Raw genomic sequence first — 20,410 nt, 5'->3', positions numbered from 1 at the left:
ATCCCACGTTCACTTCTGGCCACTGGAGGCTTCCCAGACCCCGGGCCTGATGGAGACGAAGGCTTCGCTGGCTCCTGGCCTGGTGTCACCATCACCTGGGAGCCCAGGCCCTGAGAAATCCTGCAGGCAACCCAAGGCAAGGGCACAGGCTGGGCTTCTCGGCCAAGAGCAGGGGAGGCACATGGCGACGGAACACATCAAAAACGCGAGCTGGCTTGAGCCGTGCCTGCCCTGGCTGAGCGCCCGAGGAGATGAAAGGCCCCGCACACAAGGATCTCTTGCCAGCACGAACGTATCAGCATCTGTGTTTGTTTAAAATACGTAGAGTGAGAGCGCGAGCGAGTGAGAGAGCGTGATTTTGTTTTCTCGCAGAACATTCGGAGCCAATTTCGGCACCCAGATCTTCACAGGAAAACCTCGTGGGGCTCCGTGAGGTGTGAGCGGGCGTTAAGGGCAGAATTTCCTGCCAGAACGGGAAATTCCAATGATAACCGACATTGGATTATTATTTTAAAGGAAAAGAGAAACTGCGACACACGTGAGACGACACGGGTCATCGCGGTGGTATTTCTGCCGAGCACTGGAAACTCAAGTACAGAAATGGGCTTCAGGGGTTCGCAACGTGGGGACCCCGACCAGCAGCGGCACCTGGCAGCTGGTTAGAAATACACCTTCTCGGGACCCGCCCCAGATCAGAGGGCTCAGGAACTGCAGGGAGGTCCGGCTCGCCGGGTTTAACCTGGAGGTTTAAGCCCCGGGGGATTCTAACGCCCACTCGAGGCGGCGAACCACTGGGTTCCTTCAAAACCCACCAGGAGAAAGGACCTCTAGCCTCAAAACACTTAACTGCTCCTCATCGACGGCCTTTCCCCCTGAGCAAGACACCCTCGAGCTACAGTCAGAGCTCAGGAGGATACTCGTGCCCCTGGCCAGGGGTTCTCTGGGTCAAGGGCAAATCCAGCCGCTTGCACAGCCCTGCGCCCCAGTGAGCAGGGCAGCAGGAAGAGGGCCGAGTGCCTGAGGGCTGCTCTGCCGCCACCCGCAGGCAGCCAGGCTGAGGGCACTTGGTTGGAAGCCAAGTGCCATGGGGGCCACACGGCTCTTCGTGTTGATGGGGGCGGTCCTGGCGCCAGGGGATATTAAAGAGCATCCCTGTCCTCGACCCGCCGAAGCTGGCGTGGGCATCCCCTCCCCCCACTCATGACGCCCCTCATCTCTGCAGGACCCATCACCCTGGGTGGAGAAGTGCTGGGTTCACAGGACTGTACTAGTTCTGGAAACGTCAACCACGTCAGAAGGTGAAGCCTCCAGATTCTATCCAGGCCGAAACTCTCTTTAAGGTTCCAGGGTCTCCTCAGCCCATGGAGGATTGAACTGGGCAGAGAGAATCCCAGGTTCCAGGCTACCTGGACCAAGCCGACCTCTTCCTCCACCCGCGCTTCTGAGGCCCTGGCATTCAGGCAGAGCCCCTGAGCCCAAGGGATGGGCCTCGGGGCACTGCCCCTCTCACATCATCAGGCTCCTCTGACCGCCGCAGTGCTGGTGTCCAGGTTCGTGTTAACACCAAGGAAAGCAACTCTGCTGCGGCAGAGACGATGCCATGGGCCACCCAATCTCCCAGCTGTGTGATAACATTTGAAAACGGGAAGCTGGGAGCAAGTTAAGAACCTGACTAACATCCATGGGGATGTAGGTTTGATCCCTGGCCTTGCTCAGTAGGTTCAGGATCCGGTGTTGCCTCAAGCTGCAGCGTAGGTCACAGATGCGGCTCAGAACCCATGTTGCTGTGGCTGGGGTGTAGGCCGGCAGCTGGAGCTCCAATGAGAACCCTAGCCTGGGAACCTCCGTGTGCTGTGGATGCGGCCCTAAAGAGGAAAAAAATAAATCAATAAATCAAATCCATACATTTTAAAAATGGGCAAAAATTAAAAAAAAAAACAGTAGGTTGTTTCAAACAGATTGATATATATTAGGGAACAATCTGAGCATGAGGCAAACCTCACTTTTGCTTTTTTTTTTTTTTTTTTTTTTTTGCTTTTTAGGGCCACAAGGGCAGCATATGGAGGTTCCCAGGCTAGGGATCAAATCGGAACCATAGCTGCTGGCCTACACCACAGCCACAGCGATGTGGGATCTGAGCCATATCTGCAGCCTATACCACAGCTCACGGCAATGCAGGATCCCCAACCCACTGAGCAAGGCCAGGGATTGAAGCCACCTACCTCCTCGTGGGTACTAGTTGGATTCATTTCTGCTGAACCACAACAGGAACTCCCCAAACCTCGCATTTGCTTTCGGATGATTCCGTCCATAGGAACCTCCGGGAGAATACGGAACCCTGCACGCAGCCGGGAACACCCAGGGCCGTGGGGTCACCCAGCCACAGCCTTGGTGACACCCGTGTCCACAAGCCAACTGCAGGGCTTCCTCCCAGCTTTACTGTCATATTGACAGACTTCTCAACCATTGAATGGGTTCATTTAATGAACCCACTGCATCTAATTTTATTAGACTCTCATCTCTTTTTTCTTTTAATGGCCACACACACAGCTGTGGTAATGCCAGATCCTTAACCCACGGTGCCGGGCTGGGGACAGAACCAGGGACTCCGCGGCGACCCAAGCCGCTGCAGCTGCATTTTTAACCCAGGGCATCACAGCGGGAACTCTGGCATCTCTTGTTTTGAATGTGTCCCGGATGAAGTGACAGTTGCACGCCTGCCCCCGTGTTTCTCATCGACCCTGAGATCTCGGCTGCTCAGTTCTGCACAGGGCCCTGATCTGGAGGACCGCCTGGGCCATGTCTCGATGTCGCGGCAGGACAGGCTGGACCTTCTCTTGGAGCCAGGACCCCTGTGGGGGGGGGAGCCCCAGCCCCTCCCCGGTAGCTCCTCCCCTCCGGACTCCGTCTTCAGCCTCAGGGCAGAGACCGCATCCCCACCCAGAAGCCTGAGTCCCCGGCTCGAGGGCGTCTCCTCCCCGGCGCTCACCACGGGCCCCCCCGGTCCCCTTCGTCTTGTCCCCCACGAGGGTCCGGCCACTCACCCGCTCCGCGTCACCAGGCACTGGCGGAGCCCCAGCTTCCGGAAGATGTCCACCACCGTCTCCATGGGCGTGTGGTCCGTGACCGTGAAAGGGCTGAGGTTCAGGACGCGCCGCAGCTTCAGCGGGTGTGGGCTGTTGGCCGGCAGCTCGGGGGGCTCCTCCGTGAAGTACATGACGGAGTCGCTGACGATGCCCTCCTGCCTCTGTCTGGCGTTCTCTGCAATGGGCGAGCAGCGCCGTGAGCCCCCCGGGCCGGGTCCCTCCCGCCGACCCCATCTGCACGGCAACCCCTGACTTCCCTCCCCGCACAGCCCAGAATCCCACGGAGAGGGGGTCCCCAGGGCAAACTCCACATTCTTAATGAGGGGCTTCAGCCAAACATCTGTGAAATTGGCATTTCTCTCTTCAGCTAAGGCCGTGCGAGGCTCCCCCCTGCCGGGACCTGATTGTTCACTGCCAGAGTCTTGCAAGACGGGCCTGACCAGGCTGGCTCCTGGGTGGGAGAGCGCTGCCTCTCTGCCCAGCCTCCAGGGCACCCCGCTGGCCCAGGGCCCGCGCCCCTGCTTTCCTAAGGCCTTCACCTCATCAGGGGCTCGAGTTTGAGGTGCAAAGAAACCTCCTTTAGCTGCCCAAGGACCCTGACACATTGCTGCTTTTTTTGGTTTGTTTCACAAGCTAACTTACAACTGGCCCACAAATGACATTCTGCATCCTGAGAGGAACAAGCAAGCCACAGGACCATCCCAGGCTCACAGCCCAGAAATGCAGCCCAATCCCAAATATGACCCTTGGGAGCAAAGAAACAACCCTAGGAAAGCTGCATTTCCCCCCTCCTACCCCTTGGACGGCCTCTCTTAAAAATGGGCCATTTTGTGGATTTCTCAAAGAAAGATAGTAAAACTGTTATGGGAACAATTAGCCGCTTTCTATCTGCAGGCAAGCCCACGTGAACGAAAGCTGAAGAAAAGTAGGGTAACAGGAACTCATTAGAAATACAGCTTTATGCCGCACTAGAAACCCAGGCTATTTTAAGTCACACATGAAATAAATCCATCGGTCTCAAGATATTTCTCCAAGGCGATTTTCCTTCTGTTGGAATTTTAATCTTTCTTTTGGTTCATGGGAAAAGGTTAGGGAAAATGTACAAGCAAGGCTTGCCTTAAAACGGATCCTGGTTTCTATAATACTTTTTTTTTTTTTTTTGCCTTCTCAAAGACGACTATTCACCTATATTGTTCTTTGAAAAATAAAATTCTAACTGTTGGCTCGAAGGCCATTTATTGCAACAGAGTCCTCTAATGGAAAACTGGCAGCATTCGGGGTCAGACTGAGTTTGAAAAGGGGTCTCTGTTTAAAAGGGGAACAGAGGGCCCGCCGGGCAAATGCCTGCACAGTATGTGGGTCAGGTTCAATCGAGTTACATCAAATGGAGTAAGACTCGGCCTCAAATACCAGATGACACTGATGCGCAACATGTTTGCAGATGCAGATGCTGCACGAGACACACTGTGTGCTTCTCTCCTAAATCGAGATGGTTCTGTCCTGAAGCACCGAACACAGTCACCGCGCAGTTACCGCTCATGTCCATGGACCAGCGGATTCTCAAAAAAGTCCCACGTGACAGGGATCCCATCTATTTCAATGATCCAGCTGAACATCAGGATCAGGTCAAGCCACAAGCCCCAATCAAGCACTGATGACATGGACGCGCTGAAGCCCTGATGAAACCAAATACAACTTGGCCAACTGCTGATTCACTTGCAGAAATAAATCCCAAGCTTCCACCTCCTCTGCATCTAGTGATGGGGTCAGAAGCCCTGATTCTAACGGCACGTAGCTCTGTGAACTCTCACTCAGCAGTGTGTTCCCAGTGCCGGGACAATGCACAGAACAAGGCAGACACACAAAACAGGTATCTGCCAAATGCACGCCTGTGTCAATCCATCAACGAGTGAACGAATGAGAGGGTCTACTGAACATCGGGGTACGTGGCTGTGACGGCCTTGGGGAACAGAGCCCCTGGGGCAGGAGAGCCCCGAGCCAGCCGCTGTCCTAGCATCAGCTGGAGTCAGAGCCAGAAACCCCTTGCTACCCCAAGAGCGGCAACTTTGAAGCGCTATTAGAGACGCTCTAAACTTAGGCTGGGACGACGGCTGCACAACTATACACATAATAAAATTCAATGAATTATAAAAAAAAATTTTAGAAAAAGAAAGACCCATCCTAAAGCCTAGGACTTTGCAGATGCAAGTGCTACATACAGACCAAAAGCTGGGGAACGGAAGAACCAGCAAGGAAGCTCTTCGCATCTCTCTACCAGGGTGAAGCATCTACTCCCAGCTGGGACAAGAACTCATCAGTCACCAAAATGCCTGCGACAATCCCAGCGTGTACATTCACAGAGGGCAGGCACTGGCTGCTGCCAGCCCTGTGCCCCCAGGACAGCACAGTGCATTGTGGGGGCTACATGACAGAAACGCTTCCTGTGTGAAAGGGTGAGCCGACACCTCACCCAGAGCACGATCCAGAGCTAAAGGCTACATCCACAGTACAGGCGCCCAGACCCCAGGGACTCATGAGAGCCTGTGTTAGAAAAGAAGCGAGGAGCTCCCGTCACGGGTCAGTAGAAATGAATCTGACTAGTGTCCATGAGGACGCAGGTTTGATCCCTGGCCTCGCTCAGTGGGTTAAGGATCCGGCGTGGCTGTGGTATAGCTCTGATTTGACCCCAAGCCTGGGAACATCCATATGCTGCAGGTATGGCCCTAAAAAAGCGAACAAGAAAGATGTCCCAGTGACTACGTGTAAAAGGCCTTAAAGACAAGAAGAAAAGGCACTACGTGTTAATCGGGGTTTTCTACAGTGTTGACAGTGTGAATGTGGGTACCTTTTTTATTTTCCCTTTTGCTTCTGATTTCCCCAACATTCTATGATTATGTATTACTTTTTTTTTTTTTTTTTTTTTTTTTTGTGGTGGTGGCCCCAGCAGCATATAGAGGTTCCCGGGCCAGGGACCGAATCCGAGCTGCAGCTGTGACCTACGCCACAGGTGGGGCAATGCTGGATCCTTATTCCAATGCACTGGGCCAGGATCAAGCCCACATCTCTGCAGCAACCGGAGCCACTGCAGTCAGATTCTTAACCCATTGTGCCACAGCAGAAACTCTGAGCAGTATTACTTTTACTTTACGAAATGCAATAAAGGTCGTGTTTGGTTACACTGTTTTCAAAATTCTTGCTGGTACAGGAGGCTTGCTGTTGTGTTCTTCCAGAACTACTCTCGCTGGCTGCAACTCCTGAAAAATGATGTATGTTTTATGAGCACCTGCCAAGGTCCTTCAACTTGACATTCCACACGCTAACAGCAATGAGCCTGATGCCGGGTGCAGAAAGGGTGATTTGGGAAGTGTTGATCAAGGGAATTTCGCAAACTAAGATAGGCCAGGAAATTTTAAAAGACCGGAAATTATCACATATCCAGTAAGTTATTACAATGGTTTTAGAGCGACGGTTCTCGGGATGGGGTTGCTACTGGCACCTAATGGGTAGGGACCAGGGACAAGCCTACAGTGCACAGGACAGCCCCTCTGGACAAAGAATGATCCGGCCTCAATGTCAATGGTGTTCAGGTTGAGAAACTCGAATCAGGTTTTTAGGGAGGTAATACTCTACCATCCTGTTCATTAAAAATGCTTCCCTAAAACAGAGGTACTTGACAAGAAAGGTTAAAATGGAAAACTGGGGAGTTCCCATCATGACTCAGCGGTAGCGAACCCACCTAGGATCCATGAGGACGCAGGTTCGATCCCTGGTCCTGCTCAGTGCGCTAAGGATCCACCGTTGCCACAGGATGTCGTGTAGGTTGCAGATATAGCTTGGACCTGGTGTTGTGGTGGCTATGGTGTAGGCCCGCAGTACAGCTCCGATTCGACCCCTAGCCTGAGAACTTCCAGATGCCACAGGTGCAGCCCTCAAAAAGCAGGAAAAGAAAAAAAAGGAAAAGCGAAAGCAACTATCAAGGTGATCAGTACAAAGGTGATGTGATTTTTAAAAGAACAATTTAGAAGAAAAGGTGGATGACTTGATGACAAGTTATAGCTGACGAAGGCACAGAAGTCCCCCTGCACGGATGTTCTAATTAATCCCCTGCAGAAACAAACAGATGACACCACTGTCCTCCACGGCCTATGCCAATATTAACTGCTCTCCCAGGAAGAAGACTCTTTACCCCTCAAGAGCCCACCCATCAGATCTGACACGTATCAGCTCATTCAAGCCCGGACGGAGACCCCTTTCTGCAAGTAAGCCTCTTTCGCCTGCTGGAGAGTCATCATTAAATCATCTAGCAGACGTAAAAAACAAGAGCTCCCTTCACTCTTGCCTGCAACTCTAACTTTCCATCCCTTTAATCATCTCTGCGGCTTCCCGCTGAGTCCGCTCTGCATCCGTCCCCACCTAATTGCAGAACGCAAGCCTGCGAGAGCCTGGGCCTGCCGAGTGCAGAAAGGGCCTCATACTTGCCAAGAATCCCAAGAGGTAACGTCCCATCTCCCGGGAATGCGAGGAAGGGCCACGTAGGGCCCCACGTGCGAGTCCGGGATGGGGGAGGAGGGCCACGTTGCCTAGATGCTGAGACTGAATGTTCGCCGACAAAGACAACAGCCATGGGCCGGCCTTCCAGAGACAGAGCGAAAGTAACACCTTTTCAGCGTCATGGGAGCAACTGATACCATTTTAAGGATGACCTGTGAGAAGTAAAAATCCTTATTTGCCTCATTTGGTATTCCTCTCTTATCCTGGACCTGTCAAACACCTCTGCTCCTGATGCCCTCGAACATGGGACGGGCGCCACATCATTAGCTCAAGTGCTATGGTCTGATTTCCATATTCCTGAAAGGGCAGCTCGTTCCGCAAATACAGGTCGCGAATTTCTCCACCAGAGCACAGGACTCTCGTCTGAGCCACGGAGCAGGAGGACGGCTTCTCTGAGGGCTCCAGCAGAAGGCGCCCGGCCTTCCCTCGAACCACGTCAGAGGCAGCTTCTATACTATTATCGGTCTGATTGAAAGCGCACAGGTATTATTTACGCCGCGTGTTGCCTCTTCAGACATTCCAAACATAGCTTCGAGGAGCGCGCTCGGTTGGCAAGCTTACATTTCTTCTCTTACCGGTTGATGGCAATTACTGCTTCCCACTTGATTACAGTAATGGGTTTCAGCAAAATGAGTAAGCTGTCTCTTAGCAGGTGTGCCTGCAGCTACACAATAGGTAATGGATTCCGTGACATTTATTACTCGAGTTTTGAAATTTCAACCTTGGCTTAAAAGATTTTAGGGGTTGAATACATTTTTTAAAAGCTGCTGATTACATTAATTTCAAACAAGCCCAACCCCACTACGCAGCTTTAAAAAAAAAAAAAAATCTCGTTATTTCTAAGGCAAGAGTTATGCCTAAAGGCACCTATCTGTTAAGCGATGGGACCTATAATAAAGAGAAGAACCACGGGGCACTTAAGCACAAATGTGCTTTCGTGTCTAAAACATAAAATCGACGGCTGCTTTGGAGAAGATAAATATGTTGGGGCAACAGGCAAAAAATAGAGGCTGCAGCGCATTTAAACTTATTGTTGTTATAAAGCCTTTGATGACGATACTTTAAAAATATTTTAAAGGCTATTTAACACCTCAAAGAAGTTTCAGAAATCCAAAGGGAGAGCCTTAGAACCACTTAACAAAGGGCAGGGATCGGCGAAGGCTCTGCCACGCAGCCCCACGCCGCCTCCCCGCAATCCCCCCGCAAACTTCACAAACGCTCTGGAAGACGGGACATGCGGCACTGTCACCCAGGGCACAGCTGTGCCATGTCACGGGCCCCGGCCCACCGTGAGAGGCAGGGCTGCTGCGCGGGAGGGCATCTGTGTTACCACTCGCCCCGGATGCGCTCTGTGGCTCCCTGCCCTGCCGCATCACGAAGGACCACCGGAAAGGAGCCCCCTGAGGCTCAATGCTCCATCCTGCTTGGGCCTCCGTCTTAGGAATCCTCTGACCTCCCACTCCCCTGCCAAGCCGGTCATCCCCGGGCTGACGGGCCGCAGGCCTGCGTCTCTGAGCCGCCTGTCCCTGGGACCGCTCACCTGAGCCTTACCCACCTCTCGTCTCCCAACTCAGCAGCCTGCCCCTCAGCCCAGCTGACCCTGTTAGCACACGAGGAAGAAAAGCACCCCAAGGAACCGGCTTGACCCACGTGGGCCTCGAACTGACAGAACCAGACATAACGTCACGAAGTGAAGCGCTGGGCTTGCGCAGTGCCCGGGGGGCATCTGAGTCCATCGGCCTGCCTGGAAGTCTGTCTCTGCACCCAGGTGGCCAGGCCGGCCCAGGCTCTCCCATCTTTCCCACTCAGCATCACCCCACAAGGCCCTAAGAGAAGGCAGCAGGAGTTCCCTAGGGTCTCAGTGGGTTAAGAATCCAGCACTGTCCCTACTGTGGCTTGGGTCACAACTGTGCTGCAGGTTCCATCCCAGGTCAGGGAACTTCCGCATGGCACAGGTACCACGAAAAAAAAAAAAAAAAAAAAAGGCGGCAGCTTGCCTCCCAGCAGTCGGGGTCCAGGGGGCTGCTTGCAACACGGTGGTCATTTTCCAGCCAAGAATGCCTCTCCCAAGACCCTGTTCCTCACAGTGTGACCTGGGGACAATTGCTTGGGAGCAATGCAGAGGCTCAGGTCCCAGCCCAGACCTACAGGCTCAGACACTGCATGACGGCCAGATCCCAGCGGTGATACGATCCAGCATGAAAAAAACATCAGAGGCCCTGGCGTGAGGCCCCCCGACCCTCCCCATTCCCTCTAGGCTCTGCGAGAATTTGGGGGCACACCCAGGGCCACGCGCTCGGCTCCCAGGGAAAGGAGAGCCTTCCCAGCTTCACTCACTTATTGCCAGAATCAGCTCCCTCCTCTGGGCGAAGCCGATGAGGCGCTCCGAGTCCCTGGAGACGACGACGGGGAAGCCGTTGTAGTCAGTCTCCTTGATGAGCGTCTCCACGTCCTCGACGGTCATGCTGTCCTGCGTGAGCACCGACAGCGGCGGCTCCCCGCGCCGGGGCCGCATGACGTCGGTGGCCAGCGTGCGGTGGGTGAACTCGTCCTTCACGTCCAGGAACGGGTACCCGTTTAAGTGGATGTGGGCCTCGTAGATGCCTTCCTTCCCAAAGGCATCGGCCACCCACTTGCTGGTCACGGCCGCCGCCATCAGAGGCACGATGTACTCCAGGCCACCCGTCAGCTCAAACATGATAACCACCAACGACACCGTCATCCTGGTAACTCCACCTGCAAGAGGAGAGGGCGAGGAAGGGGCGGGGCTCAAGTCCACGGCCTCGAGAGCATGTCGAGTGGATCCCAGGTGGGCTCTGCGGGTTTCGAACTCAGCAAGGGCGGCTCTCTTCCGGAACCCCACTGGCTGGAAAATGGGAGCGATTTTTAGGGGCCAGAGACAGGTGACGGGCCTGGACCACTCCTGCGCCCCTTGGTTTTCAAAAGAAGACTCCATCCCAACTCCCCACCTTCCAGTGAGCTGAAACCAGGGTATCTGGAGCCCAGCATGGGGAACATTTGGAGCTGGATCATTTTTTATTGGGGCGGGGGGGGGAGGTTGTCCCGTACAATCTAGTGTTGGATCCAACAGGATGCTGAGCAGCAACCCTGTCCCCCACCCACTACATGTGAGTAGCACCCCCACCCCCTAGTGGGACAATCAAAAATGTCTCCTCCATTGCCACCAACAGCCCCCAGGTGAAAATCACTATTCTAGACAGTACGGCAGCAGGATGCCAGAAACCCCATCCATCCGCCTGGGTCCCTGGATGCCTGAACAGAGAAATGCCCTCTGCTACTCACATTACACACACACACACACACACCACACACACACACACACACACACACACACACGCTGACTCTCATTATTCGAGGTAGTTACAATCTATAAAGTCACCACAAACAATAAATTAGCCAATACTGGATCACTGCCCTAGGGCAGAGAGTTAGGTTTCTCCGAGCCTCTGGACACATTTTTGTCAACCAATCAACACAAAACCTTCTTTTATGTGTGTTTGTGTTTCAAGACACCTTATTTATTTGATAACCATAGCTGACTCAATAACACTGCCCTCACAGCCAGCAGCACTCACACCTGGGCTGGAAGGAAGCTTCTCGAACACACTTATTTTCTCCGGAAGGCACATCCCACCCTTCCTGTGCTTAGGAACACAAGACAACACGGCAGCCTTGCACTTGGGGGCTGCTGTGAACGGCAAAATCATTCACAAAAAGCATACACACACACACAAAAAAACACCCAGTCCTCAAGAGGCCAGCAAACGGACACCTATGTACAGTCCAGGAGCCGAAACGAGAAGGTGGGCCTTTGCCGCCATCCACCTCGGCTGGGAACACGTGTGTGGGACACACTCCAGTTTTCCACCACACTGCAGGCGTCCCGAGAATGACCGCACAGCACCCCAAGTATTGCTTGGGGGTTACAGACCGGTTTTAGCAAGTAGGCGGGCTCCTCAAATGGAATCCACGAACGCGGGGCGTCAGCTGCCTACGTGAGCAAGACACGAGCCTCGGTGCATTAGGCCACTGAACTGGAGGGGTTTCCTTGTGACAGCAGCACAACCCTGCCTCTCCCGAGAGTGCAAATACCTCCCTCTGGCCAGCCCTCCACACCACACCAGCCTCTGCATCGGTCCACCTTCCCTTTCCTTGCCCCCCCGCCCCAACCCCGTCCACCCCCTCTTCGGCTGTACCTAGGCAGGCGGCCGCCCCCACCATGGCATAGAGCCCTGGGGTGACGCAGTCTGCTCCGGGCCGGCACCAGTTCCTGAAGATGATCCAGTCGTGGTGATGGTACGCCAGCTGCTCCACGCCGATGCCCACCATCCTGCCCGCCATGGCCCCCACGGCCATGCTGGGGATGAAGAGGCCGGACGGGATCTGCGGGGAGCGCAGGGGGCGAGGCATGAGGGGAGGCGCCCCGCCCCCGAGAGACAAGCGCCCCCCTCGACAAGCCCGCGTCTGGCTTCCGTCTTCCAAGGAGGGCAACGCCGCCACGCGAGTCAACCGGGAAACCCCGACAAGGCACTTCACCTGCTTGGTGGGAGCTACTGTCACTTGGAGGAAACGCGATTTTACGCTTTCATTTCCTCGCCCTCAAGAGCTGGCCTGGTTTGCCTGCTGGGGATTAAAGAATGATAAGCCCCGCTGCAACTAACATTCAAAGTGCCCATCTGTCACTTGAGATACGCGCCGCTTTCGCTCTCCCCTTGCGCATCATTCAGATTAGCTTTTCAAATTAAAGGCCGAGCCGCAGCACGAAAATGGAAAAGCAGGGCCTTCGACTGTTCCCAGGTCAAAGAAAGAGGCTGAGAAGCCCCAGTGCAGCTGCCCTGCATCTTCCCGAAAGCTCCTCGCAGGATTACTAGCCTCCTGAATATACAGCGGCCAAGCGCCGGTCACAGAGAGGGCGGGCGGGTCCCTCTTCCTGACAAAGTCCACTTTCCGAAAAGTATTCTGAGTGTCTTCAGGCCAGGTTAGAGGCAGCAAAGAAACAGACGATGTAAACTTGCTAAGAGCGTGTTTTGCACTTTGCTGTGTGAAAACGCCTTTTCACTTCTCTAGTGATCAGACATGTGCTACAGAACACGCCTCTGTTCACCGCAGGTGACCACGGATCCTGACCGGCAGCTGCATTTATGCCCCCCGGTGCCGAGACTGTCATCCACCTGAGAACGAAAGAGGATCTTTTTTTTTTTTTTTTGCTTTTGCGAGCCAAACCTGTGGCATATGGAGGTTCCCAGGCTAGGGGTCCAATCGGAGCTGCAGCTGCCGGCCTGCACCACAGCAACGCCAGATCTGAGCCGAGTCTGCATCCAACCTAGGCGGCAACTTGCAGCAATGCCGGGTCCTCAACCCACTGAGCAAGGCCAGGGACAGAACCCTCATCCTCAGGGATCCTAGGTGGGTTCTTAACCCGCTGAGCTACGACAGGAGCTCCTAAAGCGGGTACTGAACCAAACTCGAGTTTGACTCCTCGGTGTGATGTGCAGAGCCTGCGACATGCCTAAGGAATTCATTCCGCTGCGAGCTCCCCTCATCCCCCAGTCATTTCATCCCCTGCAACTTCAAAGCAGACCTCTCCCGGCAGGCACCAGGAGATGCGGCCGGTTGTCTTCCTCAGACACGAAAATAAATCCCTTTGCTACGAGACGATGGATCAGAGGCAGTCAGCTGCTTAATAAAAGCCCACCCTTCCTTGTTCTTAAATCAAAAATTCAGGTTTGTGCCTGGCCATTACATTCAAATACACAGCTTCTCGGACTCTTTTCATGGCCGCATCCACAGCATGCGGAGGCTCCCGCGCCAGGGATGGAATCTGCGCCACAACAGCAACCTGTGCCGTAGTGGGGACCACACCAGATCCTTAACTCACTGCACCACAAGGGAACTCCTCTTAGACTTTTCTACAAGAAATAATTCATGAAAATACCACAAAAGCAACAGGAACAGAACACTACGGGGCTCTGGAGGGTTCCCAGCGTCCTACTCCTGGGCCTGGGTGCTGGTACACACGTGGGTTTTGTGAAAGTTCACCCAGCTGTACACGTCTCCAGGTGAAGGATGTACTCCGAGCCTTAGCCTCTTTGCTTGGAAAACGGGGTTCGGAGTTCCCGTCGTGGCGCGGCAGAAATGAATCCAGCAAGTATCCGTGAGGTCTCGGGTTCGATCCCTGGCCTCGCTCAGTGGGTTACGGCTCCGGTGTGGCCGTGAGCTGTGGTGTAGGTCACAGACACAGCTCAGATCCCGTGTGGCTGTGGCTGTGGTGTAGGCCGGTAGCTACAGCTCCGATTGGAGCCCTAACCTGGGAACTTGCATATGCCACAGGTGAGACCCAAAAAAAAAAAAAAAAAAAAAAAAAGGGCAAGAAAAAACGGGGTTACCACTTTTACGCCACGGGCTTGCTGTTCACTCCAAGGCGTCGCTGCTTGCTGGTTAGAGGCAAGCCAAGGGCTCGGCAACACCAGCACCCCTGTGGCTCCCGTCCCCACCTTCCCTTGGGGAACGGGGGTCTCGGCCCAGAAGGACAGCAGGTGCCCCCCGCCCAGGCCTGGGTCGGGCCTCGCCTCCACTCACCTTCATGCCGAAGGTAAATATGGTGATGACGATCTTGAAGATGAGCGCCAGCGCCAGCTGCCACATGGCCGTGTAAACCCCGACCCCGGCCGGCCGGTCGGGGATGTCGTCCACGGGCCGCGTCATGTTGGGGTCGTTGATGTAGTCGCAGAGCTGCGAGGACTCGAGGGCCCCGCAGTCGTTGAAGAGCTCGGAAATGAGCTCGCTTGTGCTGCGGCGCGTGTAGGGGTTGGGGTAGGCGACGATGGCGGTGATGGCGGTCACGGCGATGACCTCCAGCACCGGGTACTTGCCCAGCCTGGTGGTTTTACGCCTCCTGCACCAGGCGATGTTGCAGCGGATGAAGAGGGTCCCCCACAGGCCCCCGAAGACCCCGAGCAGGATGAAGGGGAAGAGCTCGGCCATGTACCAGGGCGTGTGATACTCCACATAGAAGAGCACCAGGCGGCTGTTCCCGAAGGGGTTGATGGACCGCAGCGTGAAGGCTGCCACCAGGGCTGCGAAGAAGGACCGCCACAAGGTCTTCAAGGGAAAGTAGTAACTGACCTGCGACAGACAGACAGACAGACAGACAGACAGACGGGGGGGACATCAGAGACTGGAAGAGCGGCCCAGCGCCCCAGGCCTACGGACCAGCAGCCACCCGCGGGTGCCGGCCGTGAAAGTCACATTCAAGACCAAAGGTGGACGGTACCCCCGCCCTCGATCCAGATTTCATTAGGGCCAAGATGCACTGACAACGGTATTTAAAGGGCTCTAACCATGTCTCAAACCGCAATGGATACTGGCCGAGGTGCATCTGAGCGACTTTTTTGGAGCGAAATGAAAATACCTCCTCACAGTCCTGTTTATGGCACAGAGGCCCTCCTAAAAGCAAAGACACTTCTGACTGGATTCTCCAGCCCACAGAACAGACCATGGCATGAAAGGCCTGGCCCAGCAAGTGCACCCGGACGGCATGCGTTATGAATGGTTTTTACATTTTTAAATGACTGGGGCAGGGGGAGTTCCCGTCGTGGCACAGTGGCTAACAAATCCGACTAGGGACCATGAGGTTGCGGGTTCGATGCCTGGCCTCGCTCAGGGGGTTAAGAATCCGGTGTTGCTGTGAGCTGTGGAGTAGGTTGAATCTCGTCCTCTAAGGAGATGGAGCCTCCGGCTGGGCCGACCACCCACGTGCCCCTCCGCCCCACGAGGCCCCTCCGCTGTCCACACCCACCTCTTCCAGACTGAAAAGCACACCCCCGATCGGGGCACCAAAGGCGACCGACACCCCGGCAGCAGCCGCAGCCGACAGCACCTGCAAGGCAAAGAGCTCCCCGTCAGCCCGAGACCCTTCAGGAAAACCAGCAGGGGCAGGAAAGATGGGGCAGGGGTGGGGCTCGACAGCAGACGGAAACCGCGCTGCTCACCTCGCGCCTCTTGCCCTCATTCTTGCTGTACTTGGAGAAAAGGCTGCTGAAGAAGTTGCCACAGCAGCAGGCCACGTGCACCAGCGGCCCCTCTTTGCCGAGGCTCAGGCCCGAGGACACCACCAGCACCAGGGTGACAGTCTTGATCAGCAGGGTCCACTTCCCCAAGTAGCCCCTGATGATGAAGCCGCTCAAGATGGTTTTGATCTGAAAACGAGGATGGAGGAGGTGGAGTCAGCGGCTTCGGGGCCCAGCTAGGGAGAGAGAGGCAGCTTTCGAGGTGAGATGTGCTAGGTCATTTGCCGGAGCGGCTGCTCTGGTGGTTAAATTAAGCTAGAATTCTATATTCGCAGAATTTATATTAACACACAATTTTATGTGACGTTAATGGAAACCCTACACAATTCAACGCAAAGTAAATCTTAAGAATGAGTAGAGTGGAATGGCTGCTGTGGCTCGGCAGGTTAAGAACCCAACGAGCATCCATGAGGATACGGGTTCGAATCCTGTCCTCGCTCAGTGGGTTCAGGATCCGGCATTGCCATGAATTGAGGTGTAGGTTCCAGACATGGCTTGGGTCTCGAGTTGCCGGGGCTGTGGCGTAGGCTGGCACGTGCAGCCCCATTCGACCCCTAGCCTGGGAACTTCCATATGCCGCAGGTGCGGCCCTAAAAAAAAAAAAGAAATTGGTAGAGTAATGAAAGCGCCTAAAGAGAACAGAGTAACTACCAGTCTCTTCTTATTGATGGCGTTTTGTGTTACGTATGCTGTACTCTCTGTTGTGTTGAAGAGACACATGTACCTATTGATTTTATTTATTTTTGGTCTTTTTAGGGCCACACCCACGGCCTGTGGAGGTTCCCAGGCTAGGGGTCGAATTGGAGCTGCACCTGCTGGCCTACAGCACAGCCACAGCCACCCAGGAGTCGAGCCAAGTCTGTGACGTACACCACAGCTCATGGCAACACCGGATTCTGAACCCACTAAGCGAGGCCAGATATCAAACCTGCATCCTCGTGGATACTAATCAGATTCATTTCCGCTGAGCCACTACGGGAACTACTACCTATTGATTTTAACTGTTAATATTTGACTACTCAAAGACGGCCTAGATAAAGAAACAGATGTGACCAAGCAAAGAGAACAAAATATCAATTGAACTTTAGATCCGGGTCAGGAAACTACAGCCTGGGGGCCAAATCCAGCCCACTGCCTATTTTTTTTTAATGACCCATGAGCTAAAAGGGCTTTTAATGTTTTTAAATGTAATATGTAAACAAGTCTCCTAGGCTTTTGGGTCAGAATAGTTGCTCCATTGTGTTTTTTTTTTTTTTTTGCTTTTAAGGGGCACATCTGTGGCATATGGAGGTTCCCAGGCTAAGGGTCAAATGAGAGCTACAGCTGCCAGCCTACCTCACAGCCACAGCGACACCAGACCCGAGCTGCATCTGCGACCTATACCACAGCTCATGACAACGCTGGATCCTTAACCCACGGAGCAAGGCCAGGGATCGAACCTGCAACCTCATGGCTCCTAGTCGGATTTGTTGCCAATGCGCCACGACAGGAACTCCCATCGTGCCTCTTGACTAACAAAGCCTACAACACTGACTCTCTGCCCTTGATCGGAAAAATGCGCCAACCTCTACTGCAGGTGAGGGGATGTGGGTGTTTACTGTCCAATTCCTTCAAGTTTTCTCTACATTTGAAAATATTCTTGATACAATATTGGAGAATGAAGATTCTCGACATTTGAGTCCGTGACGGCCTCTGCCCTCGCACTGACTCCGGCCCTCTCGTCCTGAGAAGCACTCCTGATTACAGGCAGAGCTGACCGGCGCTCCACCTTGAGACCTGCTGGGTTTTGTAAATGCCAAACGAGGGCTTTCTTCCTAAAGGTGCAGGGGAGTTTCCGTAACTCGCTTAGGCTTCAACTGGGGGGCAATTTCAGGGATCAGCTTGATGCACCGGAGTCCTCTTCCCCCAAAACAGGGTTCTTACAGAGAAGCAGCACCCATGGGTGAATGATGCTTTACCTTCAACCCCTCCCACCACGGCCTGAAATGGAGTCAATGTTCACCGCGGAGCTAGCAATTTACAAGCCTGTAGTGATTCATCAGCACGAAGCGAGCCAGCCAATGACATCCGTGGTCAGCGTGTGTTGTCCCATCGTGTGACACCTAAGGGGACGATCTCAGCTCTGGCCAAGGTCAGGACAATTTACACGGCTTCAAGGCGCCTCCTCGTGGGCACTGCTCTGCCAAGAAATGGGTTTCTCCAGGAGCTTCCTTCTTGACCCCTGCAGTGGAATCACCCGGGGAATTCGAAACCAGTGAGGGCAGGCTCTCCCCACACCTCACGATGGAGGTAACTGGTCTGAGGCGGACAGCCTCCCCAGGGGATTCTAAACGCAGTCCCGGGGGGAGGCGCTGCTCCAGTCCCGAGAAGGCAGCGCGGGCATTTCCAGCTTCTCAATGTTTCAGAGGCAGTCCTGAAACACTCACTCTTCAGCACCATGTCACCTATGATGACTTGGAAAGGGTCATGAAATCAACTAACCCCGGAAATTTTACAAGCATGCGAATGGACCGTTTTCATCTCAGGAATTACTGATGGAGATGTTTTTCTTTCTTCTTCTTTTTTTTTTTTTTTTTGGCTTTTTAGGGCCGCACCCATGGCATATGGAGCTTCCCAGGCTAGGGGTCGAATCGGAGCAGTAGCTGCTGGCCTACACCACAGCCACGCCAGATCCTTCACCCACTGAGCGAGGCCGGGGATTGAACCCGCAACGTCATGGCTCCGAAATGAATTCGTTTCCGCTGCGCCCCGACAGGAACTCCGAGATATTTCTTAATTGAAGGAGAACCACCGAGAGCGAGTAAGCATAGAGGCATCCTTTTCCAAAACACTCAGCTCCTATGCTATTCCGTGAACTAGCTTTTAGCCAAAGGCAGACAAAGTAGCAGTGGTCAAACTGGTCTTTCGACTAGCGGTCGGTCGTGGGCCCATCTGAACCTGTGCTCTGGGGATCTCAGATCCCTTTATTTAACGGATGTTTTATCAGGCCTGCCACAATCCTGCCCTTTTGTGTCGCCTAGAATAAAATTATCTCTAATTTTTTGTCAGTTAGTTAATGCGGATTTGGACCCAAGGGTACGGTTTAAGAGCGTAATGCCATTTGGAAAATTACAAGCATCTAAATTACCTGAGCCTTTGCCAGCCATGACATGTGGTGAATGGAACAATGTAATAGGTATTTCGTAATTCGCTCAAATGACTTTATAAAATTGTCATGATCAAATTAGAGACTCAAGAAAGCAAATTCATTCCCAGCAGATGCCAAAAATCCAATCACTTGCTTTAATTTGAATTAAGAGAGACTGATCAAGCAGGGCTTTAAGGAGATGCATCGCAGCACGTCTGTGACTCAGTGGTGGTAACTTTAAAGCCTCTCTGGCAAAGAAAGATCTGCGAGAGAATTCACGTCGTGGAGGACTGAAACAGCAACTCAAAGTACGTTCTAGAAGGATGTGATTTCTTCCAAAGACATCACACTATAGTCAGTCATGATTCTACGAATGAGGCAGAGAGCAGTAGACAGAGGGTCATCCTTGCCCGGTTCGCTCTAGATCCTGAAGCCCAAGAACGGGTGAGCACTTCTCAGTATGCTTTCCAGAGCTCATCCGGGAACATCTATTACGCAGGGGGGAAAAAAAGGTCCCTAAATTGGCATTTAAAAAATGTTTCCAAAAGGGAGTTCTCGTTGTGGCTCAGTGGTTTAATAAATCCGACTAGGAACCATGAGGTTGCGGGTTCGATCCCTGGCCTCGCTCAGTGGCTTAAGGATCCAGCATTGCCGTGAGCTGTGCTGTAGGTCACAGACACAGCTTGGATCTGGTGTTGCTGTGGCTGTGGTGTAGGCCAGCAGCTGCAGCTCCAATTCGATCCCTAGCCTAGGAACCTCCATATGCCTCAGCTGCAGCCCTAGAAAAAGACAAAAAGACAAAAAAAAAAAAAAAATGTTTCCGAAGGAATTTTCAACCCGAGTAATCAAAATGTTTCGGAGGAAAACGCTGTAATTTTTAAACTGGACGGAAGTACACTGCATTCAAAGTTTGTTCCGACACTGCACCCACGCCACGGAGCAGCTCACAGCCCATCACCTCAAACGACCAGAAGTGACTTTCTAAAGAGCTTCTGAGAATCTTTGCTGGAATGAAGAACAGGCCTGTATCTCAAACTGGGTGCCACTGGTTTGCATGGTTTTAGCTAGGTCTTGCCTGGAAGAAAGTTCTTTTCATCCAGAAACTACTTTATTTGCATTTGCTTTTTACTCTTTCCTCCAAGAACCGGGAAAGGTATTGCACCCTTAGGTTAGGAATTTCAAGCTCTACTATAATAACAGTGAAAAATTTGCTACTGCCGAGTCATAATAACCAAAACCTAATTATAAAACCTCCATTGGGTTCCTTATATTTGAAACGATTACTGTGAACTCTTTTATAAATAGAGAAATGAATCTGTTACGTATTATACACGGCTGAGAGCATACTGATAAAACAAGCACCCACGTCCCCAAGATCAAGTTCAACACAGAAGAGCAGGTACCTCGGAAAGCCCTGTGTCTGCTTCCTCGATAGAATCTCCCTCCTCCCTGCCTCCAATCATTTCCTTGCCTTTCTTTATAGCTTTCGCATTTACGTGTATCGCTGAACAGATGCTTGTTTCATTTTGGTTGTTTTAGGGACTCTATATAAACAG

General features: G+C 53.1%; 1 protein-coding gene across 2 annotated transcripts in view; it reads right to left on the bottom strand.

The window, feature by feature from the left end:
* Positions 1–20,410, bottom strand: part of CLCN4 (chloride voltage-gated channel 4) — a 74,729-nt gene that overhangs the window by 7,860 nt on the left and 46,459 nt on the right. For both annotated transcript variants that reach the window (XM_085007305.1, XM_001925227.7), the window contains exons 6-11: positions 15,650–15,856; positions 15,457–15,537; positions 14,238–14,783; positions 11,855–12,041; positions 9,975–10,373; positions 3,045–3,261 (exon numbers count right to left, since the gene is read on the bottom strand). In XM_085007305.1, coding sequence (XP_084863431.1) covers positions 3,045–3,261; positions 9,975–10,373; positions 11,855–12,041; positions 14,238–14,783; positions 15,457–15,537; positions 15,650–15,856 — 1,637 coding nt within the window. The remainder of the gene's footprint in view (positions 1–3,044; positions 3,262–9,974; positions 10,374–11,854; positions 12,042–14,237; positions 14,784–15,456; positions 15,538–15,649; positions 15,857–20,410) is intronic.

Source organism: Sus scrofa, chromosome X (genome assembly GCF_054392235.1).
Source record: "Sus scrofa isolate SSC_HxYL_T2T_F1_AM1 chromosome X, Sscrofa_HxYL_maternal_Yorkshire_Landrace_v2.0, whole genome shotgun sequence".
NCBI lineage: Eukaryota > Metazoa > Chordata > Mammalia > Artiodactyla > Suidae > Sus > Sus scrofa.
Note: the sequence above shows the minus strand (reverse complement) of the source record. Positions and strands in the feature narration are given on the sequence as shown.